General features: G+C 41.4%; 1 protein-coding gene across 2 annotated transcripts in view; it reads right to left on the minus strand.

Moving 5' to 3' along the window:
* Positions 1-12,337: 12,337 nt before the first annotated feature.
* AFF3 (ALF transcription elongation factor 3) overlaps positions 12,338-23,211 on the minus strand; it is a 322,998-nt gene continuing 312,124 nt past the window's right edge. For both annotated transcript variants that reach the window (XM_088160033.1, XM_088160032.1), the window contains exon 21: positions 12,338-23,098. In XM_088160033.1, the coding sequence (XP_088016159.1) occupies positions 22,977-23,098 (122 nt within the window). In that variant the 3' untranslated portion in view covers positions 12,338-22,976. The remainder of the gene's footprint in view (positions 23,099-23,211) is intronic.

Below are 23,211 nucleotides of genomic sequence, written 5' to 3' on the forward strand. Positions count from 1 at the left end.
TAGTGGATTTCCTGAATGCTGATTCAGAAGATGCAATTTGAACCAGAAGTGAAGGATTGAATTAATTTCTCCTAGTTTAGATACCCACAGCTGAGCAAGCCTTGAATGTACCTGACTGTACAGATTCAAAGGTGACTAGCTCATATGTAAATGTCTGTGCTTTAGAATGTTTGATATTAGCTAAGATGAATGTTAGTCTCAAAAGCCAGTTTTTCATATTCTTCTCACTTCTCTGCCATGCATCACAGTCTTCTTAACACTTTATCCTTTGGCTGTTCTGAGGTACAGGAAAACTGACAGCTCCTGAGAAAACAGCCTCTTGAATGGATCTGGCCTATGCTGGCTCTCAGCCCAGTGTGGAGTCCCAGAGAGAGTCAGAATTGCCACAACACTAAAGGAAGGGATAAACAAGTAGAATGTGGATAGTAAAGTGGGAAAAAAGAGGCCAGCATGTCAGCAAGGATGAAATGGCATGAGTGTTACAACCATGCTAGTTGTAGAAAGTAGAAGAAAAGAAAAAAAATCTGTGCTGAGGCTAGAGGTATAAAAATATCCGGAGGATGTTTGTGAGCCAGAGGAGGAGACTGGTCAATACAGGTTTGGTTTTTTTTAGTTTGGTTGGGTTGCATATAGAGAGAGGCCTCTGCACTGTTTTTGGAGAGAATTTCAATTGCTTCATATTATGACATAGAACAAATCATATTGTCATATTGAGGAAACATTGGAACCCTTCCCTTTTTGCAAGATTCCTGTCCTACTTTCATTGTATGCAAATTTGCCAGAAGGGAAACCAAGACTGAAGTGCCAGGTGGGGTCTAAATGTATGACAGAGAAGGTTTTGAGAAGTTCCAGTGAATCGAATAATGCTAGAGATGCATGGTCCAGTCACACTCCTGAATTCCAGGCAGTTCTGTGAGGCCATGTGCTGCACAAATCATACAGCTGTGATGTACAGGAACAGGTCTAAACCAGCTTGCAACAGTTTTGCTGTTTAAAAATGCTGAATATTGGCTGCCACTGTTCTCCCAGAATGCTAACTCTTCAGACATGAAACTAAGTGAAATTTAGCTTGAAGCTTCATTCTTTTATTCGAGACCTAAGAGTAGAAGGAAGACTATGAAAAATATTTCCGCTCATGACTCTGATGAATTCCTCTGATTTACGTATTAATAAAGAATTAGCAAAACTCCTTTTTCCTACTGCACTGTCATAGCAGAACAGAAGATGTGAGTGTAGTAAGGAGTAAATGCTAATTTTTCCATGCTCAATTAGAGTTAAAAATTGATTTTCAAAAATGCCGAGCATCTAGAACTCCAGCTGATTTTAAACGTTAAAAATTGGGGATAAAAAGTAATATCTCCAATCACAGCCAAGGACAAGTTAGTTTGGCTGGTTATGCTGATTGCCTGCCCGAGAAAGGCATAACACAAATTATTTCCTGTGACGTTCATAGCTTATTAAAGATTTATCTGTTTGCAGTCCTAACTCAAATCACCATGTAAAAACACTATAAATGGGAGCAGCAAATGTTTGAAATCAAGCTCGGTCTTTTTGAACTTGGGATTCAGAAAATCAATGAACTGTAAAGAAAAAATAGATCATTTTACATGTCGACCCTAAAACAGCTGCAAAATGTTAACCTTCTGAACGAGCCATTCTGTGGTCATTTTCCATATAAATTAATTATTAGAAAATGTGCAAGCAATGCACAGGTTGTCTAGTTCTCTTACCTGAATGTATCTTGGATAGGCAACTGCTAATGCATCAAGTGTATATGCTTTCAGGGGAAGATCTAAAAAAACATCCTGAAGATTGCCCACTCTGGATGATCCGAGACTTTTTTTTCCTCAAATGACAAACAAAATAAGGCAAAGGCAAGCAAGTCAGGCTTCCTATTGCTGACACAGAAAAGAGTTTCCAAGAGAATGCCATGTGGCACATGCTTCAGCACAGCATAAGCCTGCCCATAAACCCTGTTTTAAAAGCATCAGTGCTTAGCCTGCACTATTCTGGTTCTCAGAGCCTAGAAAAAAGTGTGTGTCCCCAGCTAACCTCTGATTCTTACAAATACATCTGGCCTTCCACACACTGGACATTTCCTGAGGGATTTCAAAACAAGTTCATAAAATCGTCATAGAATGGCCTGGGTTGGAAGGGACCTTAAAGATTATCTAGTGACAACCCACTTGCCATGAGCAGGAACATCTTCCACTAGACCAGGTTGCTCAGCCCCTCATCTAACTGGTCTTGAGTGCTTCCAGGGATGGGACATCCACAGCTTCTCTGGACAACCTGTCCCAATGCTTCACCACTCCCACAGTAAAGAATTTATTCCTAGTATCTGATCTAAACCTACTCTCTTTCAGTTTGAAGTCATTCCCCCTTGTTCTGTCACTACATGCCCTTGCAAATAGTCTCTGCCTATCTTTTTGTATTCTCCCTTCAGGTACTGTAAGGCCACAATTGGATCACCCACAGTTAGGTCTTTGTGCTGGATTTTCAGAAACTGCCCTGTTGGGCTGAGAGGAAATTGGTAATTTTGCCTGTAGGGCTATAAGGGTGCTGGTTTCTATGTGAGTGCAATCTCGTCTTGTTTCCATGTTCATCTTTCCTTTTCCCTTTCCCCGTGTGCACACGTGTGCAGACACACAAACGGGACGTGGTGTGAGGAAATATGGAATGTGCCTCTTCTTCCAGGACACACTATGGGAGCTGTGAGGTGGGCAGTGGAGCGTGTGCTGTATCTTGGTGTAGGCACACCAGATGAGGTCTCTGAAAGCTGCATCCCATCTTGGGATCCCTGGTGTAAGAGACTGCCTTGCACTGTCCTCCAGCACAGGGCCTGGGCTGAAAGCCATCCTTTATCTCAAGCAGGCTGAAGCATATGTGAGCCTAATTTTTGCCAAAGCTAACCCTTCTTTTCTATATGAATGCAGCAAGTGGGAAATCCAGGCAGGATGCTCTGCCCTAGGTGTGAGAAGATCCTGTGGTTTCCTATTTCTCTGCTACTGTGCCTCAGCTGAGCACTGTGTACATGAAATCTCCACTGGTTGGATGGTAAAATGGAAGCACAGAGAAGCGATAAGGAACAATGCAAGCGGATTCAAAAGGGATTTGGATCATTTAGTTGATGAGCCAGCAGATGGCAAATGCTGCTTGGTGTAGAAAATGAAAAGTAATTAGTCTGGGAACAAAGAGCAAATGTAGGGAATGGGTGTTACATTCAACACGCTGATCAGAGAGAGAAAGGGGTTACTGTGGGAAAAAAGCACATAGGAAACGTCACTTCAGTGCACAGCTGCAATAAAAAAGGCAAACAAGACACTAGACCGATGGAACTGTGAGCTATAATGCACCACCAAAGAGGCAATACAGTCCTCTGGAAGATGGTTATTAGGCCCCAGACTACTGCATGGAGCATGGGTCACTGTCTCAGGAAGGTTACGTTTGGAGAAAGGTGCATTATAGAGGAACTAAACTCCTAATGGTTTCAATGATTTCAGTTCTGAGGCAAAGTTAAGAGGCTCATTCTGAGGGGTCAAAAAGACCTTAAAGAGATTTTAAAATTACAGTAATGATCAGTGCAGTTACCAGAAAATACTTGTAGTAATACAAGATTCTAAAAATTAAGGAAGTGGTACTGAGCAGAGAGCAGAAACTTCACAAACTGCTGCACAAGAAAAGGACAGTTACCTTCTGACTCCATTGAGTTGGCTATGGTGAAATGCAGCTTCAGTAACACATAACTCAGTCAAGTGAATGGTGCACAATTATAGTACGTGGAGGTGTCCTGTGGAACAAGCAGGAGGACAAATAAAGACACCGATAAAAGTAGGAAAATCATGTAAAGGAGGAATCCCTCCCCAGGGTTTCAGAGTTTGTTTGTATTTGGATTCTGTTTGTGTGGATTCCTAAGCTGTAACTATCTGCCTGCTAATAGAATGAACAACCTTTGCACACAAGCTATGTGGGTTCCCCCAAACCACATTCAAAGAGGAGAAAATGGTAGGAGGAAGGTAAATGTTGCCCTGTCTTCTTTCAGGTCTAGTTAGGATAGAGATTGTTGGGCTGCTACTTGCAACAATTTGGGACAGCGACAGCTGAATTTGAGGTCAACAGGTAGTTGACTAGGCTAGGGAAGGAAGGAAAAAACAGAAGCAGGTATACCTGCAAAAGGGGATGTAAGCACTAAAACCACAATTAAATAGTTTTCAGGTGGCTATGCCTGTCTAGGAAACTGTCTATGCCTAGAAAAATGGTGTATGGTTGGACAGACATTAGAGAAGCACTTGACATAAATTTACTGACATGTGCTGTGGTGCAAATGCAGAACTGCAGCCACTGCAGCAGGAGTTGGATGGTGCTTGTATATCCTGCTTAGCCCGAGGTCCTGAAGCTGGTAGATACTGTTTAGAGATTAACTGCATGGACACTGACAGGAAGGCTGGGCTCCTTCCATACAGCACCATGGCCAGAGAAGAGAGTATTAGGGGTATATTTTCAGGAAATTGGAAGTTCATTCACACAAATCTCCCAGTAGAGAGCTTGCTACTGGATTAAGTTTAGGTCCTGATCAAGTTTTGCCTCTTCTGTAAGAGGGAATGCAAGACAGTGGAAAGGAGCTGACAAGACTGAACTTGTCTCTGGGGTGAGGTGAGGGAGGTAGCAAATGCTTCGCTCTGTGTCTACAAGGCTGCAGCTCCATAGTTGTAGCCACACTATGATAAAAAAATTGAGATAAAAACACCTTGTACTGATTAACTGCAGGTGGTGCCATGGCTGTATCACTAGTGAAAAAAGGAGGGTTTGAATTTGTTGACATTATTGCAGCCACACAAAGCTATTCAGTGCCTCTAAAGCTTATGTGGAAGTGGGAAAATAGAAATTGTATAGTTCATGTTGACTGATGTTCTGGACTAAAGAGAATAGCATCAGCTTCTTACAAAGAAGACAGAAGGACCTCCGAGAAAGATGTAAAATAATCTACCCTTATAGAAACCTAATTTTAATTCTCCCGTAGTCAGGTACTGGCTTAAATTCTGAAAACCTGTCTTTTTACCTTTTCCAAAGTTTAGCATAATTGTTCTGACTGGATATTCCTGTGATCCATATAGCCATCCAATCCTTCTTTGAATCCTGCACAGTTCTTGACCTCAGTGCTTCCTGTGGTGATATCTTCCACTGTCCAATTACACATTATGTGAAAGAGAGTTTCATTTGATCGGCTTTGAATGCATGAGGTCTTCATTTCATTGAATGTTCCTTTATTCTTGTGTTATGCAGCAAGTTAGAGAAAAATGTCAGATATTTCTTCTCTAGAGTATTTGGTATCTTATCTTACTGTGTGCCTCCCTATCTGCCTCTTTTCTGAGATAAACAAATCTCATTCCTTTCAATCTCTTCTGGTGATAGTCTCTGCCTCTACCTTTATACCCTCTGACCCCCAACTCGCTCAGTCTCATTCTCATTCTCACTCTCTGACCTCCATTTGTCTCTGCAGGATCTTCTAGAGCTTGGGGAGAGGCATGGACAGTATGCCAGAGGAGAATTCAGTGCTGGCTGAGTAGCTGAATATCTTGTTAGCTGTGTGGGTGGCAGCTGTACCCTGGTCAGATGTCTTGGCTGAGCTGTCTGTACTGTTTTATAGGCAGTTGGTGCTGAGCTCAGCACCTCAGACCTGAATTACTGTAACCAGCTCCTCTCTGGCATCTCTAACATTCCTGCTGTCTCATTTCATTTCGTTTGGCAGATATCTTGCCACCCAGGAAGACTGCATTATCCAGTAACCTGGCCTTATCTCCCCTTCCTAAACCCTTTTTTCTACCACTTTAAGAAGAAAGGTCTAACCCTTCATTGAAAAAGCCTTTTCAATACTTCCTTTATTCTGTCTGTCTGGTTTCATGCCATCCTTAAGCTATTTGTGACTTCCTTTTCATGTATTAGTAGATTTGACATGCATTGCCCACACTGTCCATGCTGTCTTCACAGTAAGAGCTTTTCCATGCCAATCTGCAAGATTTCCTATTATTACCTCTTTGTAGTCATTCAGAATATCCTAAAAGTTTAGTTTTCTGGTAATACATCCAAGATGCAGTGAAGGGTGGTGAGGCAGGGTCATCTGGAATTCCATGCTATGCCTGTAAGATGTACCTAGGTCTGAGAGCACCAGCAGCACAATGAAGGTGGACCTCCCCTTGATATTTAGCAGGAAGTGTATCCCTTCCAACCCACTCAGGCCAGGTTGGTATGTGGAGTTGCTACATGGAATTGTAGCTCAATCAGAGCCAATTTGTGTCTTCCATATCAAAAGAACCACAACTGCTTCACCTTAGATGTGTTTGGATGTGCTAAATGCTGTGGTATTGAGGCACTCATTTTCTGACTGTGCTTTCTTGCTTGTGGGAGTTGCTCCTTGGAAAGTCACAGGTGATTCATGCAGCATTAGACAGTGACCTCCAGAGCTGTCAGGGGAGCCAGGCACTAAAATGCATCTCCGTTAAATACATTATCTTCCTGTCCTGTTATGACAGTGCATAAAGGTTTCTTAGAATTCTGAAGTTGAAGGTTCCTCTCTTGTGCAGCTGTTTTGGGCCATGTTTTTGTATGAGGGCCCTGTTTGCATAATTCTGTCTTCTACAACTAAAACTCCAAACATTCTGGAAGCAGAAAAAGGAATTGACTTTCAAGTGTTTCTTATGTTTTGAGCCTACTTCATACTACAGTGCTGTTTTGCTGTGTTGGCTAGATAAACAGATATGTCTTTCATATTAATACATAATTTTGGAAATGATTAAGTTCTCACAGGTAGGAAGTTGTGAGTGAATTTGAAGCTGAGTGATGTTCAGGAGTAATCTGAAGAATATTATCTGGGAAAATGCTGCTGAGGGGATTCAGTGATGAGGTTGGGATACTTTGTGGTGAAATCCACAAAGCTTTTGTTTCTGTGATCTTGTTCAAAAAGGACCTGTAGTGGAATTAGGATCTATCCAGTTATTTTAGAGAGGGCAACTAGGATAGTGGATGTGGAGGGAGCAGAAAACATTCATAAAGCAGAGAGCTTCTCTGTGTCCCTAGAACAGGCCCCATGGAAAACCATAGCTTAAAGATAAGAAACTGCTTGTTAAATGACGAATTCAAAAAGGAATTCAAACCCCCATTAGTGGACCTCCTGTTATCTATTTGTAATATTAGTGGTTAATTTTCCTTTAGCATCTCTAGGCTAGTTTTGAATGTAAAATCCTTTGTGGATTGGTTAGAATGTAGAATTCCCTTGGTAATTAGTGCAAAACGTAAAACCCTGAAAAGATATAAAAAACCCTGAAAAACCCCAACCGTTGAATATGTTAGACTTGATACCTTCATAGAATAACCTATGGAATTGTGCCTCTCTTCATGTTCCAATCTCTTCACCCTGCTGGCTTGAGGGCACACTGCAAGCCAAATTCTATCCAGGCAAGGCTTGGAAGCGTGCCCTGTCACTGAGGACTGCTTTGGCAGTCTCGGGGGTCCCAGGGGACCCCAAAACCCACCGGCGATAAGTGGACAATTTGCAACACTACTTAAAATTAGGAAGCTACCTGTTAGTACAATGTTTTTCTTACTTCAGTAATACTTTAATAAATGCAATGTAATCCAAATGTCATCTCTTCATTATGAGCCAGTTGTGCCTGACCCACATGTTTTAAATTGGTGCTGGTAAGGCAAATGGAAAGGTGAATAGAACAACTGAACTGAAGAAGCAAACCCAGTTGGGTCACTTCTGTTTCTTTAGTGTAAAATTTTCAGAAAGCATGCATGATAAATGTATAATCAAAAGAGAATTTTGGATTGCTTTCAGGGTTCCAACCGCCTTCCATCATCTCAAAGCACCTATTCATGCTTTTACAGGGGCTTTATGAAAGCATATGAAGTGGGTAGCAATTTACCCCTGTCTTATGCTTGGAAACAGACAGGACAGGTGTATCATCTTGTGGCTTTGTGTGAATGATGATGATGATGATTTTTGTGAGCCTGATCTAAAGCAGCCAATATAAAATAAATTTTCATGTATACCTCATTTACAGCGTTTAAGCTTAAATCCTCCACTCTTGCAGTATTTTAGCTCAAATAACTTCATACACAGCAAAGAATACCTTGTTTTGATTAGAAACTATTAACTCAAGCTAGTTAGAGGACCTAAGCCTAGATATTTAAATCCTTCTCTGATCAAAGTTTATATTTTGATGAAACAAGAACAGATTATGTCTGCCTCATCTAAACCTATTTTTAAGCTTTTAGTCCATTCTGCATCACGAAGAGAGCTATAAAAACAATTCACTGAATGCAGATTAACCAGGTTGCCTTCACTTGCAGAAACAGATTACACCTTGTTTATATTTTGTATCCTTGAAGTTTAAAGAACTTTTATGAATCTTAGCTTCCTCTTTCTTTTTTTTCCTGGTTCATCAGTGAGTTTAGGATGCTACTAAGTACTACTCTGTTAATTACATTAAAGGACCATTAAGTCTAGTTAATTTTTTTCTGCTGCTGCTAGTATTTGACATGCAAGAATCACATAAAGATGAATCACACATGCTGTGGTGGAACAGGTCCCAGGCCCTTGGCAGAGGGTGTACTGTGGCTGGTGGGACTGCAGAACCTGTCTTGGGAGTATGAGTTTCTGCTGTTTTGATTTTCTGTGCTCATTTTTCAAACATCAGTATTACAAATAAGTACTTGACCCCAAAGGGCAGCTTGGAGTGGGGTCTCTTCCTTAGAGAGGGCTTGTTTATGTTAAGGCTTACTTTCAGGTTGTAACAAAAAACTTGCTGTATTGGCCTGCAAATAAAACCTCAGAACAAACAAACAAAAAATCCCAACCTGGAACTATTGCCTGGCTCACTCGTTTCCTAAGAGGTATGCTTGGTACCCCGAAGAACACCTGTAGGAATGTACTTTTCTTAATCCAGCTGGATGCAAGGTCTCTCTGGGGGCCTGCATCACAGACTGATGGTTTAGAAGGGACTGGAGATTTTTGCCCTGCTTAGGCACTGCTGTCTACTGCTGAATTCAGGAACTCTTCCCTCAAGTGGAGGTTCATACAAGTAATCCAGATCCCAGGCACCTGAAACAATGTGTCTTCTAACAATGCCTGAACCATGAAGTAGACATGGCTGCAAAAGCTTGCTTTTAGTTCTTTTGGAGAAGCATGAGAGCAGTGAGAGGAGTATCTCTCAGGGAAATCTTTTAAAGATGCGTATCCTTTCCCTAGTGGCTTTCCAAAATGCATATACTCCTTGTGCTTAGTGTTCATTCTCCTGCTTACCTGCAAGGATTTGTAAATCATAAGCAATCCATAGTACTGTGTGACTAATAAAGTTTTTTTTCTAGGGAGAAGGAAAAAGAAAAGAAAAAGAAAGATCTGTATCTATAGGACTGTGTTCCCCATTATTTTAAACTGCATGTAGGCACATGTACTCTCAAGTCACAGTTCTTGACATATGTAACCTTAGCTTCTTACAGCTGATTGGTAACACTGATGTTTGAAAAATGACTACAGAATATCAAATCAGTTTGAATTCACATTTGTCAGGAGTTATATAAATGGTCCTAGGAGACACTGTAACAGTACATCTCTACTGATTTGCAATTCCTCATAGGACAGGAGATTTTAAGCTAATAATCTCTATCCAGGCAGTTGAGTGGCCTGGCTTTCATTTTAAGGAACCTTGAGATGTGCTGCTGGTTCCTATTTTTAAATTAAAGTAAGTATCATGTTATTATGAATGTGAGCTTGATGCAAGTGTGGAAGTATGATGACAGGGCCTGCATTTCAGCAGGACTTGTTGCAATGCTTCCTTTTGTGCTTTGTCTTGTGGGCTTTCATGTTCAGTGAACAAAATCACAGACTAATTTATTTCAGAATAGCAAATACTACTGTCTATGCATACGTTTCTCAAATTAGGATCAGAAACTCCCCTAAAATGCAAAGTTTCCCCCAGATTTTTCCCCTTTCAGAATACACATTCCATCTTCAGATTTTGCGGCGGAGCGGCACCGGCGGGAAGGAGCCGTGGGCGCGGGGTGAGCGCTGGTGCCGTGACCTTGCAGAGAAGCGTCCTTAGGGAGACGTGCTGGGGTGACAGACACCTGACACCTTCCCGCTCTCGGGACGAGAGGGAGCTCAGCTCTCTTGTGGGAGCCCCGCTTCTGCTGACGGTGGAGACAGGGACGGGAGCCACGTGTGGTGACCCAAGGCGGAGTTTATTCCTTCTCGAAGGGTCCAGGGAGGAAATGGCTCCAAAGGGCAGAGGGAGCGGGGCTGATACAGGAGAGCCGGGGGTCGGGGCAGAACAACTAATGAATCATCAGAGGGCACAGGGGAAGTGGGGAAGGACCAATAGGTCACAAACATTTTACATGGAACAGGGAGGCATGGCAGGGGAAACCTTGTCATAACCATTATGAGGAAAGAGTACATAAAGGCATTCCCTTCATGGAAGAGAGGCAGGCTCTTTCTCTGCGGGGCTCTCAGCCTCCACAGGTTTTTTTCGTGTTTTTTTTTGTTTTTTTGGTTTTTTTTGTTTTTTTTTTTTTTTTTTTGTTTGTTTTTTTTTTTTTTTTGGTTTTTTGTTTGTTTGTTTTGGGGTTTTTTGGTGTTTTTGGTTTTTTTTTTTAAATTTCTATATGACTTTACACTTGGCTTTGATACCATTCAAAGTGAAGCACTGAGGCAGAATTTTTAGCAAGTAAGAGCTGAAGAGCTGTGGTAAATTCTTCATTGTTCTTGTCTTTAAATCAAGATTGGGTGCCTTAATAAAAGGTTAGGCTTCTCTTCATCAAGTTATTAGCCTTTCATAAAGAAATCCCTTGATGAAATGTTATGGCCTGTGTTTTCCTGGGAAGTAAGACTAGATCATTGTAATGGGCCCTCCAGGTCTTTAGCTCAGCAGTGCCTAATTTCCTTCCTGACCTTGAATTACACTGAGAAGAGGAAGTTTAGGAGGAGCAAGTCAGGAAGTAAAATTCTGCATATTCTGAATATTTTTCAGGATTACCAGCCAAGTGCTGAGGTGTTCAGGGGAAGAAGCGGTGCTAAAACAAGGAGTTCCATTAACTGGCAGAAGTTAATGAACCTGACTCTGGTGTATAGGACTGGTGTGGGAGATAGCAGTGGGCTCACTCTGAGCCTTGGTGGGCTTGGAAACACAGCTGTGTGGAGCCATCCCTCTGTGTGTGGTTCATCAGATCCTCAGCTGCTGCAGGCGGTGCCTGGGGAACTGATCTCCTATCCTTTGATGCTGCAGGCAGTGCCTGGGGAGACCATTCTTTGCCTGTTTTCCAGTCCCAGCAGCAGCCTCCCGAAGCAGTGATCAGGAGCAGCAATGCCATGTGTCAGCCAATCATGAGTCATATTCACTTCCTGAAATCCATTCTCCACCCTCAGGACCAAAGCTCTCCATTTATGTGCTTCAGCTTGTGATGATTACAGTCCATTGAATACACAGGTTTGTGTATCAAAGTGCAGACCATTGTCTGGTCTTTTTTTTCTGTACTGCACCTGAGATGATCCACCAGTACCTGCCCTGGCTGTCAGATGCTGCCTGGAAAAATATGTCTTCCCCAGTAAGAAGTAGGAAAATGTCCAGCCCTTGACTTCACAGGTATTGATTGAGCAGAAAAGAACCACAAGACTCCACCACTTGCAAAATGGCTGTGTTAAAACAGCAGCATTTAGGTTTTGGCCTAAGTATGGAATAAGTACTCCTAAGAGATGGCAATCCTGTGTGGGAAGAAGCCATAGGAATTGGGAAATAGTTGGTCAACACTGTGTGTGTGTGTGTGAGGACAGGGGAAGGCAGGCTGGAGAGTGACTTGTATTTCTTATGGTTTCATTATAATATTGGCTGTAAATTGTGAACTGCTGCTTTGCAACTGCTGAAATTGTGTCTGGCTCTGGCACTACTTACAGATGTTACTGGTCTTAAGTACAGGGGCTTGTTTCCTACATCTGCATAAAGAAAAGTACAGATTGGTGATGTGCTCATCCAGTGCCTCACTAAAATGTGGCAGTGACTGCTCTCCTTTTCCCAGAGAGCTGCCTCTTTTCACATCTTTTTTCTGCCAGACACCCCAGGTAAAACTGGTGCCCTGCTACTGAGATTTGCTGCAATGAAAGAGCCTTTCCTTCTTTTTTGGACAAAACTTCCATGAGCTCACCCACAAAGGAAGTGTGGGTGAGGGTAGGTGACTTAGGCAGGAACACAGGTGACTGTGATGGGATTCAAAACCTGTGACACAAAACCAGGCAATTGCTTCCCTTGGAAAAAGGTTTAAGAAAGAGACAGATGAGGCATAATTGAGACAGAAGGATGTTGATTTCATGGTTTATTGTCACATTAAAAAAGTAATATTACTGATGAATTAATATTTGCTTTTTAATATAAAAGTGCTTATTCTTACAAATCCTTAAGGCTCATTCTGTTACATTACAGTAGGATTTTTCACCATCCCAGAAACTGTGCTACATGAGTTTTACATGAACTGTGGACATAGCAAAATCTCCAAACAGTAAAACATGTAATTAGTAATTTCATTGCCTTTGTATGCATTATCCTGTTTAATTGCGTAACATAATTTAACATGAAAATAAACGAAAGCAACATTTTCTTTTCTAGTTTGTCTTGGAACTGATCCCCAAAATATTTCTATTTTTCTTGAGCGAATGGAACAAATACAATTGGTTTTAAATCCCAAATTTTTACTTGGACAGCAGAAGGGAAGGAATGAGACAGAGGAAAATTACAGATGTAGCATTTAAAATACCCTATGTTTCTCACTAAAGAGGAAAGGACTGACTACAAAGCACAAGTACTGTTTATATGCCATATATTTATTTTTGTAATGTCCCTATGTTGTACTTAGGTAAATCTCCCACTGAAGCCAATGTGAGTTTTGCCTGAGGGAGGAATAAGACCAGGGCTCTCACGGGGGACATTTTACATTAAGTAGTTTATTAAATTTTTGTCTCACAATGGAAGAATGAAATAGGTGAAAGTTACTAAAGCTCTTGTTCGTACTGATCACAAGTGGAATATGATTTCTGGCATATACTATGATACACAGATAAGAGTATACCATATTTATTTGTAATCATAATCAGAGCTATATTAGTTGGATGGGCATTGAATTTGCTATTTCTACTTAAATTTTAAATATTTATTGTAAAAACTTTTTTTTCAATAATTGGGTCAAAATGCAGCAACTAAAAAAATACCTAATGCAAAAGATAAAAATAATTTAAAGTATTCTGGAGCAAGGGGGAAAATGCTAACCAATCTAATAAATAAGGCAGTTTAAAGCATTTGTGACTGCTACTGTGATATATGTACATACTTTACAGCATAAATTACTGTACAGAATACTCCATTTATTAACCTGTGTAAACAATATTGCCTGCTGTATGGGGACATATTGTGGGATTATGGTCAGCAGAAAGATAAACTGCTGTAGCAGGGTGGGGGAGGCCTCGGATAGCACATCCTCAGAGAGCAACATGAGCATTATTTTAAGAGCTGCAAACAAAGCCATCTCAACTTGAATAATTTTACAAAAAATCCGCTGACGTTTGTTGCTATAAATGAAATATGGAAATGAACCTCTGTGGTTTGTTACAAAAATAATTCTGGTCATAAACTGGTCTCTGCATACCTCACCTGGCTGGGGAACCTTGCTCAGGAGTTCTCTGTGTGAAAAGGGAGATGGGGAAGAGTCGCAGTGTGCCAGTACCTTGTCGTGTGCTGTCTGCACTGCCAGTCAACAGCTGATCCCACACTGGGATTGCCACGCTGCCTTTTCAGCCACTGGTGCTATGTGCAGCATGGGAAATGGGGAGGGAACCTGTGATTGTTCCAACTGGCAGGAGAGGTAATGACAAATGTTAGCCTCCTGTTATTATGCCCATCCTGTACTGCCTTCCCCACACTTTTTTTTCCCTCACCCATCCACAGCGTGGTTTGGTTTTGACTTCTGCATGGTGGCAGCTTCACAGAGAGTCTCTGTAGGGTGCCTACTGCAACATGGCACTGGCCAGCAGACACCACTGCAGTCCAGGTTTCCATAAATAATATGCCCAGGAAGGCAGGGAGTTGCCAAAAGCAGTATGTGTGTGCAGCCACGATTTGTTACCCTGGCTATCATCTCCATCTGCCACGGTCAGCACGGAACAATGACCCTGCACAGGAGGACCAGAGATTACTGCCCAGAGAGCAATTCTCACACTGCTCCTCTGCTTTGGCTCCTTCCCCTCCTGTTGCCATCCATGGAAAGAGACAATGGCACTGCAAGCTCACCTTGACCTGGCTGCTCTGGAGCTCCTGACACAGCACTGCTTTCTTCCTCCGCCAACAGCAAGGGAAGCCAGCCCTAGGAGCTGCTGTGGGACTACTAGTCTGCTGGCAGACCACAAGCTTTAGGTGTCCCTCTGTGGCCTACAGGCTGTTCATCATGGATAAAATTCCCATTTTCACATAATGAATTGAAAAATGCTGTTGAATTTCAATAAAAAGAGTAATATTGGCCTCACTTGGGCTCACAGCCAATCTCATTTCTTTTGTCATCTATAGAAAAACTTTCTCCTTGTTTAAAGGAGGCCATCTCCACTTCCAGGCAACATAAGGAAAAAGAGCCTGCAAGTGTTTAGTAAACTGGAAAATGTATTTTCTTGATATTTCAGTAATCTTAATAGAAAAAGGTGCACATTCAGTTCTCAAGGATCTACTTTGGATTTAGGGCTAGTAAATTAAAGAGTGGTCAAGAGGTGGTCCAAGTCTGAAACATATGCTTCAAACATCTGAGAAATAAATATATTTACCACATACCTATTTTTCTGCATATATGCTCCCTCCCAACATGATCTCAGCCCCATCCTGCCTCAGCACATCCTGAGATATTTACCAATTTCATCAAGCATTCCTGCCAGCAACAGGTATGATGGTAAACCTGGGGTGGGATTTATAGCACCTCTGTGTTTGAGCTCGTTACCTAAACCCCCATTTTAGCCAGTGGAAACAAACAAGCATTTCTAGCATGGGATTCATTGTGCTTATTTTGGACCTTCAGTGCAAGATGAGGTGATTTCCAACTTCTGTGTTTAAATCAGAATTCTTTTCTCCCTCATTCCACCTTCTTTTCCTATTTAACCCCAGTGAATTGTTATGAGGCTGACTGTGTATCCTCCATGGTCTAAAGAAGGTCACTGTACATGTGAAACCACCAGCTCCTGCTGGTTCTACTGCAGGGCCATGAAGTGGCAAAACTCACTCAAGTGGATTGGTAGCACAGCCAGGAGATGCTGCTGGCACCCCTCCAGTTGCACTGTTGTTTCACACAAAATATTTGAGTCACCAGCACTGAGGGCGTTTGGTCCCCAGGTTACTGGTCCCTCCCATTTGCTTTTCCCTGCAGAGAAGAGCTGTAAAAAACTGTGCATGGACTCATCAACACTCACTGTCCTTCCTTAAGAGGGAACCAAATTCTCTTGCTAGAAAAAAATGGGAGAAGGTGGATGCCAGTCCACAGATGGGGTGGAAATGAGAAGAAAGCAGGAAGGTCCTGAACTCTTGGAGTAGCTCTGCACTGCCTTTCACCTTTTTCCTGTGACTAGTTTCAACCGTTGCAGGCTGGGAGATGGAGTTGAGGAACAAAATGTCTAGAACTGCAGGAAGGGATCTCAACATCCAGAGGGACCTTGAGAGAGAGGACCCTTATGTGACCCTCATGAAGCCCAACAAGGTCAATTGTCTGGTCCTGTCCCTGTATTTGTCCAAGCCCCAGTATCAATACACATGAAGGATGTACTGACTGAGAGCAGTCCTGCTGAGAAGGACCTGCAGGTGCTGGTGGATGAGCAGATAGACATGAGCCAGCAATGCGCCCTTGCAACCCAGAAAGCTACAAAAGCATGACCAGCTGCTCGAGGGAGGGGATTCTGCCCTCTGCTCTGCTGTTGTGAGGCCCTACCTGGAGTGCAGTGGGCAGCTCTGGGGTTTCCAGCACAGGAAAGACATGGACCTGTTGGAGCTGGTCCATGGGAGGCCATGAAGATGGTCAGAGGGATGGGGCATATCTCCTGTGAAGACAGGCTGTGAGAGCTGGGGTTCACCCGGGAGAAGAGCAGGTTCTGGGGAGATCTTACGGTAATCTTTCTGTACAAAAAGGGGATTTATATGAAAGATGGAGAAAGGCTTTACTAGGGCCTGTAGTGACAGGACAAGGGGAAACAATTTTCAACTGAAAGAGAGTAAATTTAGATTAGATCTAAGGAAGAAATTCTTTACTGTGAGTGTGGTGAGACACAGGAACAAATTGCCCCGAGAAGCTGTGGATGTCCCATCCCTGGAAGTGTTCAAGGGCAGACAGGATGACACTTTGAACAACCTGGTCTAGTGAAAGGTGTCCCTGCCCAGTGAAGTGGGGTTGGAACTAGATGATCTTCAAGGTCCCTTCCAACCCAAACCCTTCTATGATAAATCTAAACTGCAAAGGAAAATATGCTTTTTTAAACAGAGGTATATTCCAAAATGGAAGTGAGAAAAAGAATAAGAAAGGCCTGTCCTTTGGTAAATGTTATCTATGTCTAACTTGTTCTTGCAAGAAATGTTTTCTTTCATGTCTGCTGACAGGGTGAGAATTCCAAATATAAGAATGCCAAGTGGAGGAGAAAAATGTAACTTCTGCTAAGAAAGGATTCATTAGTATTGACTAAATAACATGAAGCACGTTAGAAACATTTTGTTGATTTGACTAGCGTTCAGTCCTTGGTGAAGTGCTTTATTGATAACTTCTAGGGGTAATGTGTCAGAAGAGAGCTGGAAGTTTGCCCTGGGGATAATGGCTAACAATAGTGTGATTTGGGAAGGTCATTCCCCTGAACATTGTGTTCCCAATTTATCTCTGACTTCCCACTTTGATTACTGAGAGTGTGCATCAAAATCAGACACATATTTTGTCACAAGAGACTTTTTAAAAAATGTTTTGTTAAGCAACTAGTTCTCTGCAATGCACCATTCTAAAATAAAATGTCCATTGATTTGAAGTTATGTGAAGCTGGATTTGGATTAATAAATTATTTGAACACTTCTGAGGCTTTTTTGAGGAACATACTTTGTACAAATTTCTTTTGCAGAAATACAAAGTGACTGAAAGACATAAAAAGATTTGAAATCCTTAGGATCCATGCAGCGCTTTGTTACTCTATGCTGTTTGTCCCATTATGTACTGTTGTGATGCTTGCTCTCTGCCAGGATCAAAGTCAGGATCATAGATACTCTGGGAATGGCAGTTTCACCTAGGCTGTGACACCCCTCTGTGCTAAGCACAAGTTTTATACACTCTGGTGCTTACACCAGGAGCTTACATAGTGTTTAAGGATTTTGTAGGTCTTGTAGCTCTGGACTCAGGGGTGAAATTCATCCAGTGTACTTAGCAGTTTTTTCCATAGCTCTTCAACAGCACTTTCCTTCTGAGGATACAAAGTGATTTGCAAACATTAATTAATTCTCATAAAGCCCTATGAGGCAGATAAATGTTAAGTATCCCTGTGTTAATACATATGAGAAACATGAGACCTGAGTGCCTTATCATTCATGCTGTTCACTGTATTTGCTCCCAAAAACGACTAAGTGCTGTGGGACAGAGGAAACCCCCTTACTCTGTTGTTTTCCTTAAACCTTCCTTGGAATTCTTTGAGGGCAGCAGGAATAAGGCTGGGCTTCAAGCTGCAGTGTATGAAATTCAAGCTACACAAATTTCAAAGTGAAAGAGCCTAGGTGTATCTGTTGCTGGTTTTGGGGGCAAAAGCCAGGCCCTTTATGCAACCTGTGAGTTACTTGCTCTGTGTTCCAGCACCCCATCAGAGAGGTTGGCAGCTTGGGCTGCCAAAGTAGGAAACACCCCTGGAAGTCAGGCATACTTGTGGGCTAGCAAGACCAACAGGGCTAGAGTGCAAGTGGAGGTGATGGAATTGAAGAAATTCCACCCGGATCTTACCCATCTCCCTGAGGAAAACCATAGTCTTTTGAAAGACCAATGGATGCTCTATATCTTAGTGCTTTTCCTCTCTAGCTTTAGTCAGGTTAGCACAAACAGGACCTAAAGTGACTTTCCCAGCTTGTTAATTAACCTTAAGAGCAATTTACAGCATGGGGGCTAGTGATGCTGGAAATGGAGGCTTGGCCATTTTGAGAGGAAATAGCAGCTTTGTGAGAGACAGTAAAGTAGCTAAATTTTCATGCTAATAATATTGGCTGAGAGACATAGTTCCACATTTTTTTGAGACATATTAGACATAAGATCATCCAAATGCTTTTCTGAATGCATTCTGACAAATTTAGCTATGGTTACATGCCTTCCCAGCCCTTGGTGCAGAGCACATGTAACAGTTATAATTATGATACTGATCAGACCAACCAGGCATTTTGAAGACATGAAAACTAGACAAAATCTTTAGTTTCAAACACGATGAGGTCAAATATGTGATGTAAATGATAACAAAAAGATAACAAAATGAGAGGCATGTTAGGTCTTTGCCAGACAGACTTCTGTTGTTACCTTAAGAAGTCTGTATACTTCAGGCATTGTTTGTATTTCTATTGTGCCAGGAGATTTTGTTCTTAAGTTTGAGGTTTCTCCCTGAATGGGGGAGGGAAATGTTGCTATCACTGTGAACAAGAAACATTTCTTTCTGACATATTAAGCATTAAGAGGATTATGTAAAGACAAGGCATATTGCAGGAGATGTTCTTAATATAGCTTTTACCATGAACCCACGACCTGCCAAAAATTTAGAAGAGATAAAAAACCTATTGCTTTGACAATCTTTTCATTTAAAAAAAAAATCATCTTGTAAAAAGATCAAGGAATTCATCCACTGTTATTTACATAAAATTCAAACCTTCCTGCTTAAAATCATGAATCATTTAATGTCACATCTGTGGGATATCTAGGCAGATGCCATTAATCTAAGTCATTTTGCAAATTCCAATTTCATTTGGATTAAAACCTACAACTTAGTCAGTGAATAGCACATACTGTACATGTGTTTAGGCTGGGGACTACTAAAGTCTCTTGGGTAGATAAACTAAGTGCAGATTAACCAGGTCTAAGTGTATGTCTTCATCTGGGGAAGAAAAGATATCCTGACATTTCAGATTTGAATCAGTAGCCATGAAAAATGGTTGAACATTTGTATTACAAAAGAGATACTATGGCACAGTCCCAAAGGTGCATTTCATATAAATTAATTAGCTACACAAATTATTTTGACAACAGCTACTGCACTTCTGAGGTGATATGGCTGCTCAGGGATGAGTACTTGATGATCAATGGTAGGCACTAGTAATATCCTTCATGCTGAGTGACTTTTATTACTATTTAGATTTACAGTATATACATACGTGTTTGTATCTACACTTGGGGCTTGATCCTCTTAACCTCTTTACCTAAGGTCTTCTGTTCACTATAATCTCTTCCTTTGGAGCTCTGTGGAGCTCTCTTATTTGGATAAAAGAAATGGGCAAACAAGGGGTGTGGATATCCTGCCATGTGACAGGAAGGACTATGCCTGGCTTTTTGACCACACTTGAACCTCTGCATATGCTTTGTTCTTACCTGACACTCATGCCACCATGCCATACTACAAAGGATTAAGGCCAAGGGCTCTGTATGATCTTGCTGTCTGTGAAGATCCTATAGATTTGCCAAGTACACCTGCAATACACAGTTCCTTTGAATCCATTCCTATTGCTGTATCAACTCTTACTGATTCAGAAGCCTCTGCTTGTAAACAAACCTCTTCCTCCAGGCATAATCCTTCTGGATTTGTGCAGAATGACTTCTTACTTTTCCAAACTTGAACCTGAATATTGCTATAGCTAAAGAAGCCTGCATGTTCCTGAACTTTTACAGCAGATTAAAATAAGTCAAGTGTCTTACATGGAACTGCAAAGAGGGACAGTCTCCTCTGGTCCCATCCAAAACACACAGAGCATCTTTGACTCACAGTGTGATATGCCTAATACTGTTCAGGTTCTTAAAATGGTACATAAGCTTAACAGCACCAGACCTAAAGTCACATACAGTTTTGCAGAGCAGGCCCTTAGAAGATGAAATTAAGCATTTGTTGTCACCATGCCACATTCAGTCATCTAATCAGCAGCAACCCTATACAGCAAATAGCCTGCACAAAAGAGTATTCTAAATAACCTCACTAAAATAGTGTAGCTGCAAGAAACCCTATGGAGAGAAGGCCAAACCTTCTAATCCACTCATCCTGTTGCACCACCAGAAATTAAGGCTCAGTGTGCTCATCAGACAATACAGATGATGCTAGCACAAAAACTAAAAATGAGTACTATTTCCATGGAAGCAATAGGTATTTTAGCTGAAATAATATAAGAGCAATGTACAGGAAAGGACAATCATCTACAGAGATGCTTAGTACTTGGAAATGTTACAACAGAACAGCATTAATTCTTGCATTTCTTTGAATTTCTTGACATATTATATCCATACAAAGAGTTCATCATGATTAAGAAAAATATCCCGATCTTAGTAAAATAAACATGCTTCAAAGTTCCATATTTGAAACTCAAATGCCACATATGCAATAAAACTAAACTCCATTTAAGGCAAGTAATATATGTTACTTCTAAAATTTCTCAACATTAAATATCAGAAAGGGCTCCCAAACCCCCAAACTTATCTGAAGATAAACATCATAGGCACCATCAAAGAAAACAGAAGCTAATCTAGCTGGAGTTTCACTTTCCTGATCTGAGGAGAAATCCCGCAGTACCTGCGGATGGCATTGGAGCAGCTGGCAGAATCCACTGCTACTATTCCAGCAAATCCTGACAGACTGGAGATCAGGCAAGTGATCAACAGAAAGGCACCAATCAAGTTCTCCACGACAATTGTGATGAAACAAATTGTGTTCTTTCTGGGGTGGGTGACAGCCAGGGCTAAGGATGACAGCAGGAGGTCACCTATTTTGTCATTTAAAGGCAAGTGCATGCTCTCTCCTAAAGCCAACCACATTGTAACACTCGAGTCCATGCTAAGATGTGACCACAGCCACAGGGATTCTCTTGGGGGGAAGTGTCTGAGCACCGATGGGCACATAACTATTGGCCCAGGATGGCTTGGGGCTGAGCAGTTCCTTGGTGGCTGCTTCAGAGAACACAGTGAATGCTCTGAGTCTGAGCAATAGCTGGAGTTATGGTGAGCAGCCTTGGCAGAAAAACACAGCTATATGGGGCTCAGTGTGCTCATAAGCCCACTCTTTACCACGGGGTACATGTGCTACCAAAGACATTTGACTGAGAAATTGTGCCATATTGTTTGGTATCTTTTCTTCAAAATGCAGCTCTTAAAAAATGGGGGACAGAAAAAAAAGGCAGCAAGGACCAATTAATCAACCATTTGTATCAGTGGCTACTTCTACTTGTATCGTCTATTGAAAGTGTATTTTGTACTCTCATTTTCTTAATATGTAAGCAAATTAGATTAGAAAATAACAGTAAAAGGGTTCAACTAATGACTTGGACAAGAACAGTCTATTGAAAGTCACTGGAGCTGCTGATTTGAGTAAAGGCAGCAAATCTGATTGCAAAAAAATATTTCTAATATAGGAAAAAACCTCCTAAATCTGTGAAAACCACTGAAAATGAACAAAAATGCACTGAGTGCAAGCACAGTTGATATGAACTGGCCTTGACCTCATCTGACCCAAATTAAACTCCAATTATTGTGGGATTAATTCTTCTGGCATGAAAAACACAGCCTGTCAACAGGAACTGAAAACATCCCATAAATCAAGAAGCGTTAAAGCCTAGTTGAGGATTATGCATGAAGAGTGAGAGGATTATGATAGGAAATAGTTCTTAGCCTGATGAGCAGCAAACTCAGCTTCCCAGATAAAGGAAATTGCATGTAATGCTCCCATACAGCTTGGAAGAAAATGTTGCAAGCTTCTGCTAGATGTAAAAGATATGAAAGTCAGAATCTGCAAGATGAAGCCTTCCCATGCAAAACCAACAGCTGTTATAAATATCTGCCTTTCTGTGTGTGCAGCCGAAATGAACACATTTTCCTTCCTAAAGTGGATTACTGTTTGCCATATTTTTTGCCTATCTGTTTACTGCCAGTAACAGAATGCAATTTTCCACCATCTCTTTTAAGTTTTTGCTATCATCATATCTGTTTTCAGGCCTTCCTTTTGCTTGATACTGTAGGTTGCACTGTTGGTGAGGAGCTGAACGAGACAAAAAGTTATTTAAAAAGACAGGAGATAAAGAAATGCATGCAATTTGTTGAAACTTATTGCACATGAAGGAATGCTGTCTTTATCGGATTTAATGCAGACTACACAACTCCTCTCTGTGCTCCAGTGGAGAAGTAACAGGGAGATGGCACATTAATATGGAAACTTCTGTGACGTGTCCATGCTCACAGTAAAAATTCTCCATGCCTATGATTTGCTCTCATTCATTCCAGTTCAGGAAAGCCCTTGTGTATGTGCTTCAGCTCTGCTGAAGTCATCAGGATTTCAGTATAAGCTTAAAGTTAAGAGCTTTCCTGAATAGGAATCTGTGCTTATTGCACTTGGTTCAATCAACCCATAAGATTTTGGTTTCTGAATTTTTCAGTACAAGAATAGAAAGGGTATATTTGTGCATTAAGATCAGTTCTTTATAGTATTTCTAGTGTATGAAAATGTTTGGAGAGTGATACAGAACAATTCATTCTGAAGAGACATCACTGTATATTGTACCTATGCGCAAATACATGTCTACACTCAGAAGAATTTTGCTCAATATTGAAGAAATATTCACCTGTGTTTGGATCAATGCTGTAGCTGACTATTTCTGTAGCACAGTGTCCAGAATAACTGAATTATCCATGAAAGGGATACTGTCCATGTGAATGGCACACAGTCATTATGACAAGTGAGCGCTATTCCGCACCCAGTGAAGTCCTTGTTGAGTGTATTGAACCAAATGCTCCATACTGCTGTGCAAGGTGATAGGTCCCATCAATGCGTCCAAGTCATTAAAAAAATCTGCAGGGAAAAAAAAAAATTCAGCATCAGAAGGGTGAATCTCTATTTGCTACTTGTCACCCTTTAACAGATTTTATTCTCTTGCAAATTGAGCCAGGCTGAACAGTCCATGC

The sequence above is a fragment of the Sturnus vulgaris genome, chromosome 2, assembly GCF_052056855.1.
Source record: "Sturnus vulgaris isolate bStuVul1 chromosome 2, bStuVul1.hap1, whole genome shotgun sequence".
Lineage (NCBI taxonomy): Eukaryota > Metazoa > Chordata > Aves > Passeriformes > Sturnidae > Sturnus > Sturnus vulgaris.